A 22,408-nucleotide genomic window follows, 5' to 3' on the forward strand; every position below is an offset into this window, starting at 1 on the left:
TGACAAAGGAGGCAAAATTATACAATGGAGAAAAGACAGCCTCTTCAATCAGTGGTACTGAGAAAACTGGACAGCTACATGTAAAAAAATGAAATTAGAACACTAATTCTGGTGGGCTGTTAACTCACCACACCTTTAATCCATTCACTAAATAAGTGGCCACAATTTGGGAAGCTCTAGTGTTGAGGAGGACAACCAGTTAAATATCCTATCTTTCTTCAAAGAAATTATAATGTTACAAATATCCACATATTTATAATGCAAGGGCAGTGATACAATGAAAGGCAACAAATATGAAGGAAGATGAAAACAGGATGGGGAGACTTCAAAGAGTGATCTTGAGGAACAAGTGAAATTAGATAGCAGAGAAAGCAGCAACATGTTCTAGTGAGATGGACCATCATGCAGGAAGATACAATAGTAGATGAGTCTGAAAGAATGTCTAGCAGGTATGTGTAGCTGGAGCACAGCATGAATAGAGAAGTGAGTATGGGTGTGATAACTTTTCAGAACCTCTGACATTATGGGTGTATATATGTCTCTACACATTGATATTGGCATGGCCATTTGGCATGTTTTGATCAGTGAAATGCACTCAGAATGATATTTCTGAATGAATTGGTTGTTGCTAATTGCAATAGGTAAGGTACTACAAAAAAAGAGGTACTCAGAGAGTGGGTTGTTTGCAAGCAGAATTGGAAGAGATTATGGAGAGCCCCTGGTGGCTCAGATAGTAAAGAGTCTACTTGCATTGCAGGAGACCTGGGTTTGATCCCTGGGTCAGGAAGATCCCCTGAAGAAGGCAATGGCAACCTACTCCAATATTCTTACCTGAAGAATTCCATGGACAGAGGAGTCTGGTGGGCTACATTCCTTGGGGTCGCATACATTTGGATATGACCTGAGCAGCTAACACTTTCACTTTCATGGAGAGCCCAGAAACTTGTGATTGCAAAATAAAATTGTTTCTCATCACATTGATGATATCTTGGTGATTAAGATGTATGTGCGTGAATGCATGCTAAGTCACTTCAGTTGTGTCTGACTCTTTGCAACCTCATAGACTGTAGTTGGCCAAGCTCCTCTGTCCATGGAATTCGCCAGGCAAGAATAGTGGAGTGGATTGCCATGCCCTCCTCCAGGGGATCTTCCCAACCCAGGGATCAAACCCATCTCCTGTGTCTCCTGTACTGCAGGCAGATTCTTTACCACTGAGCCTTCAGAGAAGCCCAATTAAGGCATATCCTCAGGATAAAAATCATATCCCAGAACTATTCTCTAGGTACAGCTGCAGAGCAGAGGTATGGTCTATATAAAGACTTCTGAGAGGGTGAAAACCATGCCTACTAGTTTCTTTCATTTAGACAAAATGACTGGTCAGCAGATGTATTAGCATGAAGATAAGTATCTGTTGTTTCAGGCCATTAAGATATTGTGGTTGGTTGTTAGGCAGAATTCTCAAAGCAAAATTGCCCCTGAGTTTGGATACATTTTCACATTAAGCCATTTCTCTCACCACACAAAGTGGAGGATCAAGTGCACTGCCTGAAGGTCTGCTAACCAGGAGGATTGCCTGTCGTCTCTGGGTTTCGGGCTGCTCCCCAGAGGGGCGCTAGTTCAGCAGTGATTCGTTTTCAGTTTACCTCCATGTAGTGAAATCACCCATCTGTAAATCAAACTCAGTCTTCCCCTGCCTTGTCTGTCAGCTGATTTTAAGGAACTTTGCTGATATTATAGGTACAACTTGATGGGGAGATGCAGATGCAACACTGGTGGATGACGTGGAGTCTGATCTACTTGCTCTTGCCCTCTGAACCTGCTTGTGTCTGATGCTGAAGGTATCACTTTGTTCTTAGAACAAAGGTCTTTGTTCAAATGAGGCTCAGCACCTACCTCCTTTTCTGCCTCAGTGAATCCGACAGAAGCCAGCTCATCATGGGCAGCTCTGGCCACATGGTCACTTGATGTGCCCTGGGCAGTCACTGCATCATTTCCAGCACCTGGTAGCTGCAGTCTTGATTTAGAAATCCAGGGGGGTTCTTTTATGATTCTTATACTGAGGTTTGTCATATTCTTCACACTGTCTTTTCCCCTTCTCATGCTCTCTGTAAATGTCTACTCTTTCCTATATGAGTGCTCAGTTGCTCAGACATGTCCTCTCCTTCAGTCAATGGTTTCCAACTTGAAAAGCAGCTCCAGTAGGGTAACTAAATAAGGTATTGTAACATTTTATTAGAGATGGCATCTCTCAGCCTCTGATTATCTACCCTTGTTTTCATTTGTTTATGTAGGTTGAGTTATGTCCTTGTTGGTCATCTACCTATCTTGCACCTAGGGTTGTCATGTTCTATTAACCATTCCCATAACTTTCTGTAGTTCAGATACCGCTGGTTACCACCCCAGCCTTGATGCTCATTGCAAAATTGTACCTGTTTTGCTTCTGATCTTTAAATGCCACCAGCTGACTTCTGTTATTTTGTGATTTTTATCCTCTTTTCCTCTCTGCTCTCAGAGAACTCTGTTCTTTCTCCCTTTTCCTTTTCTTTTCAGCTGCACTTTGCAGCTTGTGGGATCTTAGATCCCTGACCAAGGATCAAGCCTGAGCCCCTGCTGTCGAGTCCTAACCATTGGACCTCCAGGGAATTCTCAGAGAGCCCTATTCTTTAATAGCATCCTTTAATGTATTCCCAAAAGCAAACCTAGGAATATATCAAATAGTTCACCTCAGAAACTTAAATTTAATGAAAGACTGGGAATATATGAGAGTATATGAGAGACAGAGAGGATGTTTATATGGACATAAAGAAATGAAGACAGTTACACATAATGCTAACATTACTGCAAAAAGAAAACGAGCAAAGTGAGTCAAATTTGGAAAAACACCAATTTCAGTTTTCAACATCTGCCAAGAAGTGTAAGAGTTTAAGAAAAGATTTCCAAACTTTTTTGAAACATACATGTTCTCTGAAAGGAAAAGTCGAAAATCTGGAAGGTAATCTAGTCTCTACTGCAAATACTCATTCAGAAAATACTGAACGTAGGCTTCAACTAAACCTACATTCAAGCATGTCTGAACACCTAAAATTTAACAATGAGGGGAAAACCCACAATATAATCAATTTGAGGGATCCATGAGCAGGGGATCATTATTCTTCCCCCAATAGATATTTTCTGTCCATTCTGAGATGTGTAATGTTGATGATATGGAAGAGATGTAATCCAGCCATCATTGTCAAAACATATTGTGATATGGTTAATACACAACAACTTTTCATGTGTAGTAAGATGAGTCAGACCTTAAGTAAGAGCTCCAGCTCTAATAATTACAAGAGTATTTATGGTGGACTGAGAAGGTATTCAGGCAATGAAACTGGGTATATGGTTGAAGGAAACTCAAACCTTAAGAAATATCAGGGACCCGAATCTTCAAACAAGGATTCTAAAAGTAATAAATGTAGAAATACCTTTTATCAATTGTCAGGTTTTTCTCTAGATAGGAGTACTTGTACTGGAGAGAGGGTTTGTAGTGAATATGGTAAGGTTTCTAATCAGTCTTCAGAACTTATTCAATAGCAGACTGTTCAGAATCCACAGAAAGAATACAAATGTAAGATATGTGGAAAAGTCTTTAGTAAGTCATCCAATCTAAGTAGACATAGGAAAATTCATACAGGAAGGAAACCTTTCAAATGTACAGAATGTAGCAAAGCCTTTAACCGTTGCTCACATCTTACTCAACATGAGTGAATTCATACTGGAGAGAAACCTTATAAATGTACAGAATGTGGCAAAGCCTTTATTGGTTACTTCCATCTAACCTATCATCAGTGAATTCATACAGGAGAGAGATGTTATAAATGTACAGAATGTAACAAAGCCTTTATCTCTTACTCATATTGAACCGAACATCAGCAAATTCATACTGGAGAGAAGCCTTATAAATGTAAAGAATGTAACAAAGCCTTTATCTATTGCTCAGTTCTTATTCAACATCAGTGAATTCATTCTGGAGAGAGACCTTATCATTGTACAGAGTGTGGCCAAAGCTTTATTTGTCATTCAAAGTTAATTGTACATCAGAGAGTCCATACTGGGGAGAAACCATACAAATGTAAAGAATGTGGCAAAGCCTTTATTTCCAGTTCGGCCCTTACTCATCATCACTGAATTCATACCGGGGATAGACGTTATAAATGTACAGAATGTGGCAAGGCCTTTATTAAGGGTTCTAGTCTTAATGGCAACCCACTCCAGTACCCTTCCCTGGAAAATCCCATGGGCAGAGGAGCCTGGTAGGCTGCAGTCCATGGGGTCGTGAAGAGTCGGACACGACTGAGCGACTTCACTTTCACTTTCCACGTTCATGCATTGGAGAAGGAAATGGCAACCCACTCCAGTGTTCTTGCCTGGAGTATCCCAGGGACGGGGGAGCCTGGTGGGCTGCCGTCTATGGGGTCGCACAGAGTCGGACACGACTAAAGCGGCTTAGCAGCAGCAGCAGCAATGTTAGCACTAGCCTGCAGAGGGCAGCCATTCTTGAGGTTCTCAACAATGCCACCAATGAATTCCATATTGCTGGGGTTTACAGAGTATCCTTTGGACTCCTATGAGATACAGATGACTGGTGGGGGTTTTTGGCCTTATGTGATATGTACACTCTAGCCTGCTCACTTTGATCTTTTTGATCCCTTCTCCCATCATCTACTTCACTTGGTGTGCACTACCGGTTTTCTAAGTTTCCAAGAGACAGTCTAGAGGAGTGCTTGCCTAACCTTTGACAAATATTAAACCTTGAAGAAACTTTATATGTAAGGGGTATGTCATAAAAAGAAGAGAAAAACAGTTATAGATTGTTTTGAAATGTTGGCTATGGGGATTTTTTTAAACAAGGCAAAAGAACTCATCGTCTTGCCAAATGCTAATTATAAATGTATCAGAAAATTTTCAGAAACAATGTATTTGAAAGCCTTTTGCTTAGTCTGAGAAAATTTCACACTCTTTGGTTGAATTATTCAAACCCTGACCTTACCTTCCGTTACAGTTATTTTCACTTCCAACCTTAGATCAACAACCCACATATCTGGCTGTTCTCTGGCCTAATCCCCTCAAAAACCTACTTTTTATCTGATATCTTCCACTAGAAAATGCATTTCAATATTTTTTTCTTTAACCAGTAATGTTTTATTTATCTAACTCTCTAACTTTTCAATTAGTCAACTTTTGACCTGTATCATATTATTCATAACACAACATTCCCTGGGGTTTTAATCTGTCACTTCCTTCATTCTTTCTTTCTTCTGTATATTCAAAATAACCTCGTGGTCCATGATTTCAATTCTATACTTACTTGTCTCTTAGATTTGTTTCCTCTCTCAACCCATTGCTGAACCAAAACAACCAATTCAAAATTCCGAGTGAACACATCGGTCTATGTATCTCCCTCTTTTTTTTGTCTTTCAAATTGAATATTTCTGGCATAAAAATCACGATGCTGTTGATGATCTGTATATTTCATATGATCCAATCTGACTCAGCCTAGCAAGCAGTGCTATTTACCAATCTTTTTACTCACTTCCATTTGACTTCCTGTTTTAATATCCATGATGACTGTTTTGACTTTTTTCATTCTATTGAGGTCTTCTACCACATCCCCGATGCTCTGCCTTTCTGGTGAGAATGTAGGAGTCATTCTACACATATTCTTTCAACTTCCTCTTACCTCAGAATTTCCTCAGGTTTTAACAACTTTGCTTTCTCTAAGGCACCCTACACATCCTTCCTCATGCCAAGAATATCTACATGAACATATAAAGACTGTACAAATGTGTACTGATCTCAGTAGTAAGTGAGCAAGGGTTAAACAGTACAGCTAGTAATTGCTGTCTCTGGGCAGGGTGTTTAATTGTAGGAGGGAAAATTATAACAGATTCCATGATTCTGCTGCATAGAAAGAGAATGTCTTGGATCCAGTCTAAAATTAGTGTTCTAGCAAAAAGCAAGTAAGAAAATATAAAAACTTACAAAACAAATGAAAAAATACAAAAACAAACAAAACAACACCACATTGTAAATCAACAACAACCAAAAACAAGTACAGTGTAGATTTCCCATTGCTTGAACACAGAGGCAATTAGCCAGAGGACAAGGGGTGCTCAGGCTTGAGCCAATCACAAGGCAACTGCAGGTAGAGACACTTGTCATCCATGGATAATAATTGAAAATGTGCCAAGTACTTTCTAAAAAACTTTATTTATTAATTTATGGCTGTGCTGGGTCTTCATTGCTAAACATGAGCTTTCTCTAGTTTCAGCGAATGGGGTCTCCTCTCTGCGGTGCGCGGGCTTCTCATTGCAGCCGCTTCTGTTGTCATGGAGCATGGGTTCTAGGTGCATGGGTTTCAGAGTTGTGGCACATGGGCCCAGGTGCTCTGAGGCATGTGGAATCTTCCTGAACCAGGGATCGAACCTGTATCTGTTGTATTGGCAAGCAGACTCTCAATCACTAGATCACCAGGGAAGTCCTGGCAAGTACATTATGAAGCTTAATTTTACTTTAAATTAATAAACTAAGAAGGAGCATGGTTTTTTTGGATAAAATTTCCAGGTTCTCTTGCATCTGATTTCCAGTTAGGCTGTCGATGGGAGGTACTGGTGTGAGACTGGAGTTGTAGAGGGGAAAAGACACTTCTCCTGCTCCCTGCTCCCTGTGTTAAGTGGTGACTCTGGCAGCATCTGTCTGTCCCTGGCAACGTCTGTCTGTCCCTGGCAGCTCAGCCTTTTTCGCTTTCTGATATAGTCTCGGGAGTGAGAGAGACTTGCCATTAACGTCAGTCTCTAGGTTGCCTACTGTCTTCCAAGTTTGGCTTTTTAACTCTTCTGATGCTTATATAACTAATTTCCCATAATTAAATCCTCTATTAAATTACCTGTCATGGGTTCTATTCTTTTGTCTGAACCTTGACTGATAAAAAGATAGAGATTATCTCCATTGTACGGGTGGATTAAGCGACTTGTACAAAATCACACAGCTAGCTTAAAAACAGGCTTTCAAACCAGTTGTGCCTCATTTCAAAGCCCAAGTAAAATGACTATGCTGTATGCAAAGGATATTCAGAATGAATTTTCAAATAAACAGTTTTCATGCATCGCTTATTTTTATTACTTGGCTCAAGTTGTCTGCATGATAGCACTAAGCAACTATTATTAACATTTAACTGTCTATCTCTCCCTTTAGCTTGTGATACTGCTTGAGAGTAAGCACTTATTGTATTCAACTTTGTACTCTGAGCACCAACTACTGTGCTTGGAATGTAGTAGAGCCTTAATAAATATTTGTGGAATGAATGAATAATAATCACTACTGTTTACAGAGTGATTATTCATTCTAGTAAGTCTGCTAGGGGTCTTACATAAATTTTATAACTCAATCTTCAAAACAATGTTGCAAGGTAGGCATAAATATTCTAGCATCATAGATAAGAGAAAATAAACTCAGAGTTTAAACAATTCACAACTAAACTAGAATTAAAGTCTGATTATATATGGCTGCTTCCATTAATGTGAAGAAACAAATGTATAAATAATTGGGTTGGAAAAAAATCTAAACATGTTATTGGATTTACAGTTTTTAGAGGAGCTTCATAAACAGATAAAGTCTTATCTTTATGAGAAAAAGGAGGAGTTTGGTGTTTTCTTGCCATAATTAAATAAAAGAACAGTTTTTGTATCTAAAACTATGTCTATGAAGGCAAAAGAAAGAGAAATTGGGGTAAAAATATGAAAAATGAAACAGTTTAAGTTGCTGATTTGAAAAAACATTGGCTACTCCCATAATTATCTAATCATTCTCTAGGGTTACTTGGCATGAGAAGTAACACTGATGATATTCACAACCAGCTCTCCTAAAGACTTAAAAGACAGATTTTAGCTTTACTTTTCCAGGTCTTGGTTTATTATCCAATGTGTGTGCATGCTAAGTCACTTCAGTTGTGTCTGACTCTTTGCAACCCCATGGACTGTAGCCTGCCAGGCTCTTCTGTCCTTGGAATTCTCCAGGCAAGAATACTGGAGTGGGTTGCCATGCCCTCCTCCAGGGGATCTTCCCAACCCAGGGATTTAATCTGCATCTCCGGTGTCTCCTGCTTTGGCATGTGGTTTCTTTACCACTAGCACCACCTGGGAAGCCCGTATTGTCTAACACTAGACAGGAAAGTAACTGGGTATCCAAAGTAACTGGGGTAGGTGTGTCTATTGCTGGACTACTGATGATGGTTTTTACTTATATTTCTGAGTGTTCCATTCTTTGCTTTGCATAGTAAAATCATATGTGCAAGTCTATGGCCTGATTAAGTTTTTCCCTTAGTGTTAGTAGAGTGATGCATTCCTGATACCTCCTCTGAGTTTGCACTTAAAATATTGCCTCTATTTGTAAGGCTGATTTGCAGAATCCATTGTCTTTTTCTTTGATTTCTGATGAAAAGGAACTAATAGAAGCAAGATAATTTGGTAGGCATCATACAAAGAGCTGTTGTTGACTCTCCTTGTGCTTGTTTGGCATGTACTTGCCTGGCTTGGTATTCGCTGATATGATTTCAGCTGGATACCACCAAGAGGCTGCTCTCTTTTTGCAGAGCAAGGAGCCATTTGAAGATTCTGGAAATAAACAAGTTTCGTAAGATTTTTGCTGGCGTGACCCTGTCTTTTTTCCCAGGGAAAGGATGTTCTCCTAAATCTTCTTCATGTATGTACTATTAGTTTTACCATGATAAAGTAAAGCCTTTATTATGTTAGTTCAATAGTGTAGAATAATATAAAATTAAATGTATGCATTTTCCCAGGTGGTTTGTAACAATAGAAGGTATTGTGTATTTATCATTGGGAAAAGAACACAATAAGACCATTTACTTGTTTTTTAAAACATTGTATTCTTTTGTGGCTGAGATGCATCATTATGAGCTGGATACCAAGGGGTGTCAAAAACCCCAGAGTGTTGCTGTTTCATGGGTACAGACTTTCAATCACATAAGATGAAAAATTTCTAGAAATCCACTAACCAAAAACATGCTAATTGTTCTGGAGTGAACAATTCTGTAATGTGATTTTACCACAATTAGAAAGAAAACAAAAAGAAGACACAAAAAGCAGAGTTGTGACCAGTAGACATGGAAAAAATTCAACTACGTTCATGCTGCAGAATTACCTGCTTCCATTTGAATGCTCAGAAGGAGTTAGAGAAATAAACTGATTCTCTACTTAATAAAACTGCAGCAAGGCATTTCCATCAGCAGTGATGATTGATGAGGATTGGGTCAGTGATGCTGCAGTCCTAGGAGCAGAAATCACCGTGTAAACAGAGCTGTGATGACAAAAGGGAACTCTTCATAAGGCTGGCCCTAGTCTGGTCTTGAGGATATGAAGGAAAAAACATGTGTAGTCTGTGATTTAGGGCCAAAGTGCTCAGCAGTGACGGTGACATTAATTAATTTTGTTAAGTTAGAAGAATAGAATGTATTTATTTATTTATTTCCACTAAAATTTTTCCAAAGCGTCTGAAAAGCTAAGATGTTTTCACTTTTGTATAAGTTGGCAAATTTGGAAAAGTTTAGTGCTACTTGAGGGCTTCTCTGGTGGCTAAGATGGTAAAGAATCTGCCTGGCAATGCAGGAGACATGGGTTTGATCCTTGGGTTGGGAAGATCCCCTGAAGAAGGGAACGGCTACCCACTCCAGTATTCTTGCCTGGAGAATTCCACGGACAGAGGAGCCTGGTGGGCTATAGTCCATGAGATCTCAGAGAGTCGGACACGACTGAGGGTTAACACTAGTGCTAATTGAATCACGTTTAATTCTTTCCAAATCCTTAGCTTTAAACACTGCATTTTGTCCCAGTTAAGACAATTGTTTAAAAACTTCTTTCAAGGCTGGAAACACATTTTGTAACAAATCCTTGAGGCATGCTGATAAAACCTGCACAGTATCACAGTACATATAAGGAAACACAGAATTCCCCAGGGTAGTGATTTTCTCTTACCAACTCCAACTTCTATGCCTCTGTAGCAATATGGGGAAAATGGGCATTTAGAATAGTCATGATTTTAGCCGCCAAGATGCATGAGTACAACTTTGATGCCAAGAGGAATAAGTTCTCTCCCTCTTATTGTTTGTTTGGGTGGTTATATTGAACTCTCATACATTGAAATATAAGCAAGCAAGAATGGGGAAAAAAGGGAAAAAAGCATAGGATAGAGGGATTTAAAATGTATGAGAAGGAAAACATGAGGAAAAAATGAGGTAAGAAGTTTATGATAAAACCAGATAAAGACTGTGTATGCTCAGTCGCTCAGTCTGACTCTTTGCGACCCCTTGGACTGTAGGCCGCCAGTCTCCTCTGTCCATGGGATTCTCCAGGCAAGGATACTGGAGTGACTGGGTTGCCATTTCCTTCTCCGGGGGATCTTCCCAGTCCAGGATAGAACCTGAGTCTCTTGCATCTCCTGCATTGCATGCCCATAGATGAAGACCAAAGAAGAGGAGTTCCCAGTCTTCTGATAAATCATCCCTGTCTATGGGTTTATCTAAAACTAATGTCATGTACTTGCACTGTACTTAAGGTGATTTGGAATTTTATGGGAGGGATTTTAGTGTGAGTTCATTTGTATTGTCATTCAGAATTGCTAAGGGTGATCTCTAAGAGTTTTCACTTATGACCTTTGAATTTGTTCACCACTTACATACCAAACCATTTGTATTTGATCACACACTGTCCAGTTCTATTCCAATATGTTTTATTGAAGAGCTTTACCTTTCCTGATAAATATATAAGTTCCTTGGGATCTGCGTCCAAGTACCTTCCACAGAACCTTATTCTTCTCTAGTGATATATATTTATTGTCTTTAGGGCAGTTTATCTGTCCTGTTTACAGCTGGAATCCTATGCTTAGCACAATGACTGGCATAGAGTAGACTTTTGATACATATTTGTTGTGTTCATAAAAGAAGGACTAAAAAGAATTAAATTCATATATAATTTTTCAGTGGCTATTGCCTTAATGTGTGTAGGGAATTAGATTCAGGTTTTTAAAAATAAGGGCCAGTCTGGATATTGTTAAATGGATGTTTCAGAGGATTTTAATCAATTAATCCTGGGGATACTGTTACGATAGCATCTGACAACTTGAAGTAAATTTACTAGAATAAATATTGTCAGAGTGAAATAGTTAGGTTTTGGTAGAAAATATTGCCCTGGTTTCAAGAAAGGAAATAGGCAAAATCTTTGACAACGCATTAGTAGAATTTAAAAGACATGGCCATCTTTTTATTTTACATATAAAAGCGTGTATCTATATATTACATATATATACTTAGACATGCATATATCTGTATTTATTATATATGTATAAATATAGATCGCCACCTTTGTTTGGTCTTCTCCTAGACCTCACTTCTTAACTGGCAGCTGTAGGATTCCTTTCCAGATCAAAGAATTATTTGTTGTTTTTACTTAGGCTATTTCCATGATTAAAATTCCATGTCTCCCCAGGTTTCTGTGAATCAGCAGTGCCCCAGAAAGCATTTCCCTTCTTGAGACTTTAGGGAAATCTTGGAATCCAAAGAACTTGAAGAGGGAGCCTGGCCAAATGAGATTTCTGAGCCTTTGTAGGCTTGCTAAACCAGATACTTAGCACAAACACAAATCAAAGTCCATGTGTTCCTAAAAGCAGCATTTTCATGTAAGTCCAGGGAGCTCATTTTGGTTTTATTTATTTTGGCTGAAGAAGTGAAAAGTTTTGTTTTAACCACGTGGTTATTATTTTGCAAGGAGACCATAACAAATTATTCTAATCTTTAATCTCACTAAAGAGTAACTAAAGTGATTTGATGTAACTTTTTCAATGGAAAACTAACAGCTAAATCTTCTCTAACGTCATTACTTTCTGGATCTGAATCAGAAGCTTCCTAGGTATTTTTGTTACACAATGGATTCTTGATTCTGTTATTCAGATTCAGTGTTTTCTTCAGAAGAACGACCCTTTATGACTTTGTCAGTAATTTAATAGATTTTTGTCTTCTTAAAAGACTAGAATTAAGAAATATCAAGATTTAGAACATAAATATCTTGGACTATTCAGAAGAACAACATGGGAGAAACTGAGGAAAGAATCGAAACTCATAGAATAAGATGTCTTTCCAAGTTGAAGGTATGGACTTGCTTTGTGTGGATATATGTATATGTACTGTATTTTCTTTTTAAACCTAGATCTTGTAAAGTTGTTTATATCTTCATGCAGTGATCTGATAATAACATCATACTACCTGATATATTGATAATTTCTTGCTTTAATGAAATTGGTTTGTAACTGAGAGTGTGTCTAAATAGGATTATTGATTCTAGGAAATTTAATCAGAATAGCTTTAAAGGATTTAAATGGGAGACAGGATCTTAAACATTTTCAAGCACACATAAAACAGTACCATTTACTTTCCTGGATCAAAGGCCTATTTAAAGTTCACCCTTCTGGTGAGAGGAGTATGGAGATCTCTCCTGGAAAATGGTACATTGGACAGAAAAGCTTTGTTAATCTGTATTCAGTGATGACTTCACAATGACCCACTAAAACAAATGTTTGCTTCAAGCTTTGGCAGCATACCAGTCATCCTCTGTAAGAAAAATGCCCATTTTGCTAGCTTTGGGTATTCTTAACTACTTCAGAGAAATTCTTTTTGCATAGCCATAAAACCATTTTGCTTTCAAGCAAAATTTGAATTTATTTTAAACCAGAAGATCTGGATACTTGTCCTGATTCTACAGCTACTGCCTACAAGTGGTTATCAAACTATTACACTGCCACCAATTTTCTTCCTATCGAAAGTTTGTTTTCTCTTTATATGTGTGTAGGAAAAATCTACAAATGTACAGGAAAGTTGAGAATCATGATGTAGAGTTAGAAAGCTACTTTTGCCTGAAATGCTACATTAATTATGTATTTAAAAAATCCCTTTAAATTATTCCTTAATTCTGATGTCCATCTCCTAAAACCGAGGGTTTAAAAATAAAGACTGAGGACCAGGCTTCCTAGATTTGTGCTGAGTTCAACTGCTGGTTTGCTATGTGCCCTTGGATAGGTTGCTTAACCTCTTTGTGGTCCAGTTTTCTCCTCTGAAAGAGATAATGATAATTTACTCTTATCTCATAGAATTTTTTTTCTTTTTACATGCTCCAAACAATGACTGGAATATTGTAAACAGTCAATAAATACTAGTTATTATTAATAGCATTTGTGGATAAAAGTAAAAAATTATATATTAACAATTGGCTTTTAATTTTTTGTAACGTTGGAGTTTGGCAGGATTAGATATTATCTGAATATGACAGCCAAATATTGCAAGCACAAGTTTATCAGGTAAAAGACAGTTGCTTAATAAATCATCTGGGTTTCTCTGATTCTCTGACCTTAGAAATACGCTCATTAAGCAAGCATTTTTAGAAAGTAATAAAGGACTCTCTTCAACAAGTTTGCTTCAAAGGCTGGGGCATTATTAAAAAGCTGATAGGACTAGCTTTATAAATATCAAGGTTATTTTGTACTAGACACGAGTAGGAATAGCCACTAGTTAGACAGCCTACCTAGATGTTTCAGGAAAAGAAAAGTGGGATCATGATTTATCTAGTTTCCTTTCTTAAAATGTTAAATAAAAGAAATTATTCTTTCAAACATGATTTGTACTGTGCTTGGTTGGCTTTGCTTGTTTTTAAATACAAAATCTGAATTATAAAATCATGTGAAAGTTATTTACAGTGTACTCTGCAAAGATTTACAGGAAGATGCCAGACATGGTTTTTATAAATAGGATTTAATATAAAAGGATAAATAGCTAGAGATATAACTATGCTCTCTAGTCAGTCATATGACAATATTCATTTTGACTTATATTGAGCTTGATATTTAAATTTCCCAAGTCTTTCCCACATATATTTATATTCAGATTTCCCCAAATTAATTTGTGCAGGTAACTTTTGGCTTAGATGTAGTTAATCGTATTGAATTTCATCTATAGACAGCTTACTTTCAGATCTGACTACTTTTTCAAGATGTTTTTGAATACCGATTCTGTCATTTATTCAATAAATTGCACTGAGCAACTATTGTTTGTGAGACTGAAGATTTAAAGGTAAATAATATATGGCTCCTCTCATTGAGATGCTCGCAGGATAGTGAAGTAGGAGGCTATAGGCATCCAAACACATAAATAAAGTGTACTGTGGGAAATTCCCTGGAAGTTGAGTGGTTAGGACTCTGGCTTCCATTGCAGGGGCTAAGATCCCATGTGCCATGTGGCATGGCCAATAAAAAAATAATGTCCCTTAAAAAAAATAAACTGCACTGTGCTGAGGGCTGTAATACAGGCAGGAACACAGCAAAGTGGGAAGATAAGGAGGATACCTGGGAAGTAGAAAGACAAGGAAGACTCCACAATAGAAATAATGGTATAGTGAATTTTAAATATTGAGCATACATTTATCAGATGCACAAAGTGAATAAAACACTACAAGTGGAGGACCACCTGTAAAAGTCACTGAGATTTAAAGTAGCATGGTGAATTAAAAGAACTATAAATAGAATATTATGCTTGGGGACAAGGGGCAGGAGAAGATAATAAGATATAGATGAGGCTTTGTTTGTCATGTAAAAAGTAAGGGTTTTTGTTAATGGGAAGCCACTGAAAAGCTTCAGGAAGTGGAATCACATACTAATTATGAATTTTATTCATTAATTTGATGAATAGTTATCATGCGCCAAGTTAGTGGTGGTGGCAGGTAGAAGGGAGATTGGAAGTGAGAGAGTAGAAGAGACAAAAAAAATGATTGCAATTGTCTAAGCTGAACTGTATCCATTTGAGAGATTTCAGCATCTGGGTGGTAGTTAAAGCTATAGGAATATGAGATTTACTAGAAAGAAGATATCAGGCGAAAACTAGAGGGTATGAGACAAATGCCTGAGGAAGTTGGCCAGAGAAACATGACTGCATACAGAGTCTAGCAGGTAGGCAGAGACATAAATATGCATTGGGAGAGGAAATTTCAGGAAGAAAAGAGAGATTGATGATGCTAAATGACTCTGAGACATCAAGTTAGCTGAGGACCAAGAAGTATCTATTGGATGTGGCAATCAGGAAGTTGTTAATGACCTTTTACAGAGTGGCTTCAGGCGGGGCTAGACTGTAGTAGACTGAAGGGTGAGTGGAAGGTTAGTGTAGGCAATGAATCTAGACTGTTCTTCCAAACAGCTTGATAGTAGCTGGAGCAACCACCAGGGCAGAAGGAAGATTTTTAGGACAGAAATATCTTGCATATATTTATAAGTTAGTAGACAGGGAGGTAGTAAAGAGCATGAGGTTGAAATTAGAGGAGGGGGTTAGTAATTGATGAATTAGGACTTCAGTAATGGAAAGAATGGGTTCCAGAACATGGATGGAGAAATTCTCTGATATAGGGGGAGTGATCCATCCTTTTAAAAGAGGGAGGAAACTTAGAGGGGCAGGGAGAGGTAAATTTGAAGGTGAAGATGTTGAGATCATTTTCTGATCAAGAGGAGCACATGGCTGAGTTGGAGCCCTCTCTTGAAGGGAGTGTATAAATTATGGGGTTGGTTCAAGATTGAGAAATTGGAGGGGTAAGGATTTCAGTGTGTGAGTGTACTAGCTGGAGAGTGAATTGAATGGTCTTTCAGGATGGAAATGTCATCAGGAAATATTTTTAAGGAGGTCAAGGAAAAAGCCCCTGGTATTAGATTGGAGACCACCATTCAGGTTGATATAAATCTATTTATCCATAATTTGTTGATTTTGAAGCAGTAATTAATCTACCTAACTTATGATTACCCCAGTATACAATGCTCCTTTTTCAAATCCCTTTCTAAGATCTAAATCTTTTTCCTTCTGATTTAATAAAACTATCAAAATGTTAGCCTTTCCTATTTTAACCATTCTCGTTCCTGCTGATCACAATGATTCTATCTGTTAATTTGTCCTTGATTTTTGTTATGGATTGTGTCAGCCTGACAGCTGTCTAAAGTTATACCAATACATAGGAAACATGATTCAATATGTGGAATATTGTATTCATATTTGTTTATCTTAGAAAGTATCTGTTCAGTTTAGAAATATTTCTGTTATTGTTTATAATTAAAATATTATTTTAAATAAATTAACTGGCAGTAAATAGCAAAATAATGCTGTATGCATTGCATATAGCTTTGCATAAAAGAGAACTTAAGCAAATTTGCTACAGATATGATGCCTTTGTGTAATGCTACATTCTTTTTTAAAAATTAACATGCATGTATTCTTTTATTCTATGATAGCTTTATAGTGCTGAAAATCTATTTAAATCATTTGCTATGTCTTATTTAGAATGATAACTTGTTTCTATGTATGTATAAGACATTTCCATAAAATAATGAGGCTACCAATGACCTACAAAATTAAATATCACTAATCAATTAGTTCAACTTTGAATTTTTAAGGTGAGAACATAGCATAGAAAACAAGAAGAGTTCACTTTAAAAGGTTCTTCCAAAAAATAAAAAAATAAAAAAAATAAAAGGTTCTTCCAAACATAAGAGTTACTTGAACTGGAAACAATCAGTATTTTGGTAGAAGATATTTCATCAACAAGTGGCAAATATACAATTTAAAAATAAGTTTTTCATGTTTTCTTGTACTTTTTTCCTTCCTAGATGTTTCTGTTGGCAATAACATGTGCATTTGTATCCAAAACACTATCTGGATCTTATATGAATTCCATGATCACACAAATAGAAAGACAATTCAACATCCCAACATCTCTAGTTGGATTTATTAATGGAAGTTTTGAGATTGGTAATGAATTGTTTTTGCATTGCTTCTTTGTATGTATTATCTATCTAGTCTGAATTCTACTTTCCTTATTTTCTGCTTTATGTCATTCACTCTGACTGAATACTTTTTCTAAAATGGCTTAAATAACCTGGCTCACTTTGGAATATGTTTAGAAAGAATTCATTTAAATATTATTCCCAAATAACACTTAAACATTACCATATATCCAATCACAGGACTTTTTATTCTAATGGTTAGATTTTAAAAAATCTAATAGTCTTTTGGTCAGCTAGCATGAGCAGCAGAGTGTTTAGAGTACTAATATTTAATCTATCATTTAATGACTTTTAGGGCTTTATCTTCATGTTTAGAAGATATCAAGGGGAAAAAGGGAACTCATTTTTTTTAAAGCAAATATTTTTCTTCTCCTGTTGTTTCTGAGAGGTTGACAATTCTCTTTTCTAAGTGCAGAGGGAAGAAGAAACTGTTTTTATGTCTCACTGACTTTATTTTAGAAACAGCCTGTAGGGAAGAATAAAGTCTATTCTTGGGCTCTGATATTTGTGGCTGATTGGGAAGATGTGAGGACAGAGAGAAAGAATGAGGAAGAGAAAGATTTCTCCTGTGAACAAATTGGCATGAAAATACAAATGCTACTCATTTTGTTTTATAGTGGATTTTACTTCCTTTAAGAGGAAAGTTGCCTTTAATACTTTTAATCAGTATCTGACAGAAAAATTAGGATCAGAGAAGGCGAAACTGAAACCAGTGATGCTTGATCTTGTCTCCTAGTCTTCCGTCCTCTCAGACCTCATGTAGCGCCACACGTGTGACAGATCCTGGCCATGGAGCCAGAAGTCACTCCTTCCATAGGTCCTGTGTAAACCCAGCTCACGGTCTAATGAAGGGCATAGATGCAAAATAATTTAATTGAATGCAGTAAGTTTGGTGACACAGGTATATGACAATTCCTATAGGAACATAGAGAAGAGACACAACCTCCCTTAAGGAAGGTAGGCTCTTGAAGGAAAAGTTTTCCAGATGAAGAAACAGGGTTGATAAGTTTGAAGAGAATTCTCTTAGAAGAAGCAGCATAAGGATGAAACAGTATGGTAGCTCATGTGTGGAGCAATGTTAAGGCCGATATTATCAACTGGCCAAGCTTCAGGCGGGAATTACTAGATTATAAGTCTGGAGAAACGGGCAGGAGTGAGAAATAAGCTACTGGAGAGCTTTGTATGCTCACTACAAAACTTATCTTTTATCCTCTAGGTAACAGAGAATCACTAAGAGATTGGCCGGGGTTGTTAATATTTCTGTGTCAAGGACCTCTTTGGCAATCTGATGCCAAATGTTCTCAGAATAACATTTTAATTGCATAAATTAAAAATTATAAGAGTACAAAGGAAGCCAATTATATTGAAATAAATTATATTATCAAAATATTATCAAAATTATCAAAATTTTAAATTATCCTTTGTACTTTTTACCAGCACATTAGATAACAATATCTACTCTAGTTTTGAAGTAATCACTGGTGTCAATAATATTTTGAGGCATCTGTATCAACTGTAATGTCATATGCAAGTACCTGTAACTTCTGTTGGTGATAATTGGTGACAAAATTGTACATGCTGCCAATACTACTGTAGTTTGTGTCTGCTTTCATTGTCAAAGGAAATACTAATATTTAGTTAAGTTAGTGAAAATAAAGATGTAATTTTATTTTTCTCACTCAAGTTCATGGAACACCTGATTTCTATTCATGGACTATTTCAGGGTTTATAGATTGCAGGTCAAGAACTTCTGTTGAAACACATTGTGAAACAGAGCCCTCCTTCATGGCAGGAGTTGTGTTTTAATCACTTATTACTTCATGCACCTCTAGCACCAATTCGGTATTTGATATATTTATTATACAATGAATGCTAGATAGTTAATGATTGGGTGAGGCTGTTAATTCAGGTTTTGTTCATAATTATTGAAATATTCATTTCTCACGTCAATTTTTTTCTAGGAAATCTTTTGTTGATTATATTCGTGAGCTATTTTGGAACAAAACTGCATAGACCAATAATGATTGGTGTTGGATGTGTGGTTATGGGCCTAGGGTGTTTCTTACAATCACTACCTCACTTCCTCATGGGCCGGTAAGTATTGCAGGTTCCGATGATTTTTTAGGTGCAATTTTCAGCCGCAGGAAATAAGCTTGGATTTCCTTTCTAGGAATAATGCTTCCTAAAGGCACAGAGAACTGTCATAAGAACTGCAAAAAGAACTGTAGGTGCAGATTCTGTCCTTCATGCCTCTTCTATGCTCTTGGCTGTCTGATTTCCATTTAACATGTCAATTTATGAAACAGAGATTTGGGACAGTGCTTTTGTGGATTTGAGTCTGATGAAGATTCTTTTTTTAGTTTTAATTTTTAAAAATTATCAAACTATGATAACACATTTATAGGAGACTTGGAAAATACAGAATGAGGTTACAATATATTACAATTATTTTTTAAGTAGATAAATTGAGATTTTTGTTGGAGTTTCAATATCAAACTCTCAAAAATTAATAGAATGAATATACAGAAAAGTAGAAGGATATAGTAGACCTGAAAAGCCCTGTGAACCAATTCAACATAATTAAATTTATACAGTTTTCACACAATAGTAGGATACAAATTTTATTCAAATTTCCATAGACTGTAAACTGGGAGACACTGGAACATAGCCAGGGACATAAAACAAGGTGCAAAAATTTCATGGCCTAAAATCATACAGAGTCTGTTCTCTTATTGTGAAATTACGTTAGAAATTGATGAAATTTCTTAGGACCTGGAAAAATTTGGGATTACTCCTTTCTAGGGACAATTTTTTCCCCAGTTATTTCTGTTTAATTATAAGGTATTCTGTACAATTATAGTTTTTGTTTAATTGTAGGTCACCAAGAGATAGACTAGTCTTCAGGTTGATTTTTATTTTAACTTTTACCAAATTAATGAGTACAAAGTTGCAAAAAGTAAAATTATTTTGAAAAAGTGTTGTCCTCCACCCCTTCAACATTGCTCATGTTACTGCTCCTCAGAGGTGGCCACTCCCAACTCGTTTTGGTCTTCTGCTCTTTGCTTCCATATTTCTAAGTAAATGTTTATCCTTTTAGTTTTTGATACTTTAGTGTTATATAGTAAACATATTGCCTTCCTACTGTAAAGTCATAGTTACTATTCCATGTGTGACTATGTAAATATTTTTATATTTCAGCTGAACCATGCTATTTTTCCTTTTTTATATCACTTTTAATTTTTCCTAGATTAAATCATTGCCTCGTTTTATGTATATTAAAAAATATTCATTGGTTTACTTTTGGCTGCCTCAGGTCTTAGTTGCAGTGTGTGGGTTCAGTAGTTGTGGCCCACAGGCTTAGTGGCCTTGCTGCATGTGGGATCTTCCCTGACCAGGGACTGAATCTGTATCCCCTGCATTAGAAGGTGGATTCTTCACCACTGGGCCAACAGGGAAATCCCCCTCATTTTATATTTGATTCATTTTCATTTCCCACTAATCATCACCAAATTCTCTGTCAGTAGGGCAATGTCTTCTGAATATACTCGTACACATCAGACGGTTTCATTTTTGTCTCTGAGCTGCTTCCCCTGTCACCACTGATTCCATCTGCAATCTGAACTAGGAACTCTCCCTGCCCGCTGCATGGCTGCTTCCTTGAAATTTTCACTCACTGTTCTCCATGGGAACTCATTTTGCTTCTTTCTTCTATTCAGTTACTTACTTCCTGGGTATCGTATCTTCCACTTTCCTTTTCATTCTTACTCTTTTTTGTGGAAAACATTATCTAATAGGTTTCTGAGAAAGTGTGTAAGGGATGTAACAATTTTAAGACCTTGAACACCTGAAAATATTCCTATTCTCCTTCCATACCTGGTTGACCGTTTACCTGGTATAAAATCCTGGTTTGAGGTTTTCACTCTAGGGATGTTGAAAACATCATTTTCAATGTTTTTCTCGAGAATCCTGCAGCATTTTAAACCCTGTGTCCAGTTTCTTCTCTCTGGAGCTACTGGGATTTTCCTTTAAACTCCAAAGTTTGAATTCATGATAATGACCTTGGTATAAGTGTTTTTCCTTTATTGTTCTAGGTGCCTTCAATCTGGACATTTATAAAAATTATTTGTATTGTTTCTTGGATAATATCCCTCCCCCCATTTTCATTTCCCTACAGCATGTATGTGTGCTTGGTCATGTCTGACTCTGCGACCCCACGGTCTGCTGCCCACCAGGCTCCTCTGTCCATGGGATTTTCCAGGCAAAAACACAAGAGTGGATCCCTATTTCCTTCTCCAGGGGATCTTCCTGACCCAGGGGTCCAACCCGGGTCTCCTGCACTGCAGGCAGATTCTTTACCAACTGAGGAATGGCAACCAACTCCAGTATTCTTGCTACATGACTGAGTACACATGCTCTGTCTGGAACTTTCACTCCTCCACTTCTCTTTATAAAACTTCCATTCATTCCTGAATATTGTTACACTCTGAGTTAACCTATAGTTTTCTCATCTTTTTGCTCCAATTTTCTATCTCTTTGTCTTCTTGTTACTTTCAGGGGAGATTTCTTTATCTTCCAAACCTTTGAATGCATTTCTAACTTTTGCTGCTGCTAAGTTGCTTCAGTTGTGTCTGATTCTGTGCGACCCCAAAGACAGCATCCCATCAGGCTCCGCCATCCCTGGGCTTCTCCAGTCAAGAACACTGCTATCATATTTTAAATTTCAAGGTATTGTTGGTTGTTCTTTGAAGGTATCTTTTTAAGAAACATCTTGCTCTTATTTTAAGAACGCAGTGTTTTTTTTCCATCTACATTTTCTTCATTTGTCTTCTTGTCTCTGTCTCCTTCAAGTGTACAGTTTTTTATTTCTCTCTGTTCTTATGTTATAGGTCTTCATACATCTGGTGGTCCTTGGTTAGCTATTCATACTTAAGAAACAGGGATAACAACAACAAACTAACCGGAAGTTCTGTGTCCATTTGTACGATCTGGTCGTGTTCTTCACAGCACAGGGACTAGATGGTTCAGAGCTGGCTCAGAACTGCCCATAACCTGTCAGTTAATGTAGGCAGGGGTTCTCCAATCTGCTCTCTAGACATGGTGCAACTTGGCTACCAGCCAGGTGGGAGTGGGAGTCTCACTCTTCAGTACATAGATTCTTCTTTTACTTAATATCCCTAGTTTTTAGTGTGGCCTCTTATATGACTTAGGGACTAAATGACAACAACAAGCTATCCTCAAAGTGCCTGTTCTGACTGTCGGCAGTCAAAGGCCATTTTTGTTGGGCTGGTGGACAATGCCTATAAAGGTCTAACTACTCTTTATACACATTTGAAATCAGTCCTCTGATTTTTGGGATCATATCCACTCCCACCTTTATCTAGTATCCTCTCTGAAATTTCCAAGGATGTGTGGCTCATGTTTGGTTGCTCCCCTGCAGGCACTTCCTCAGGCCTGTGTTTCTTATATTTTCTAGTTCAGTGGCCACCCACTTATTGAT

The 22,408-nt window shown here is 37.3% G+C and overlaps 1 protein-coding gene across 3 annotated transcripts in view; it reads left to right on the forward strand.

The window, feature by feature from the left end:
* Positions 1-22,408, forward strand: part of SLCO1A2 (solute carrier organic anion transporter family member 1A2) — a 113,157-nt gene that overhangs the window by 48,393 nt on the left and 42,356 nt on the right. For 2 of the 3 annotated variants that reach the window (XM_061417677.1, XM_061417678.1), the window contains exons 2-4: positions 12,074-12,195; positions 16,735-16,876; positions 18,873-19,005. In XM_061417677.1, the coding sequence (XP_061273661.1) occupies positions 12,136-12,195; positions 16,735-16,876; positions 18,873-19,005 (335 nt within the window). In that variant the 5' untranslated portion in view covers positions 12,074-12,135. Of the gene's footprint in view, positions 1-11,817; positions 11,958-12,073; positions 12,196-16,734; positions 16,877-18,872; positions 19,006-22,408 lie in introns of those variants that run through there. The other variant, XM_061417679.1, reaches the window with a different exon arrangement.

This window comes from Bos javanicus, chromosome 5, assembly GCF_032452875.1.
Source record: "Bos javanicus breed banteng chromosome 5, ARS-OSU_banteng_1.0, whole genome shotgun sequence".
Lineage (NCBI taxonomy): Eukaryota > Metazoa > Chordata > Mammalia > Artiodactyla > Bovidae > Bos > Bos javanicus.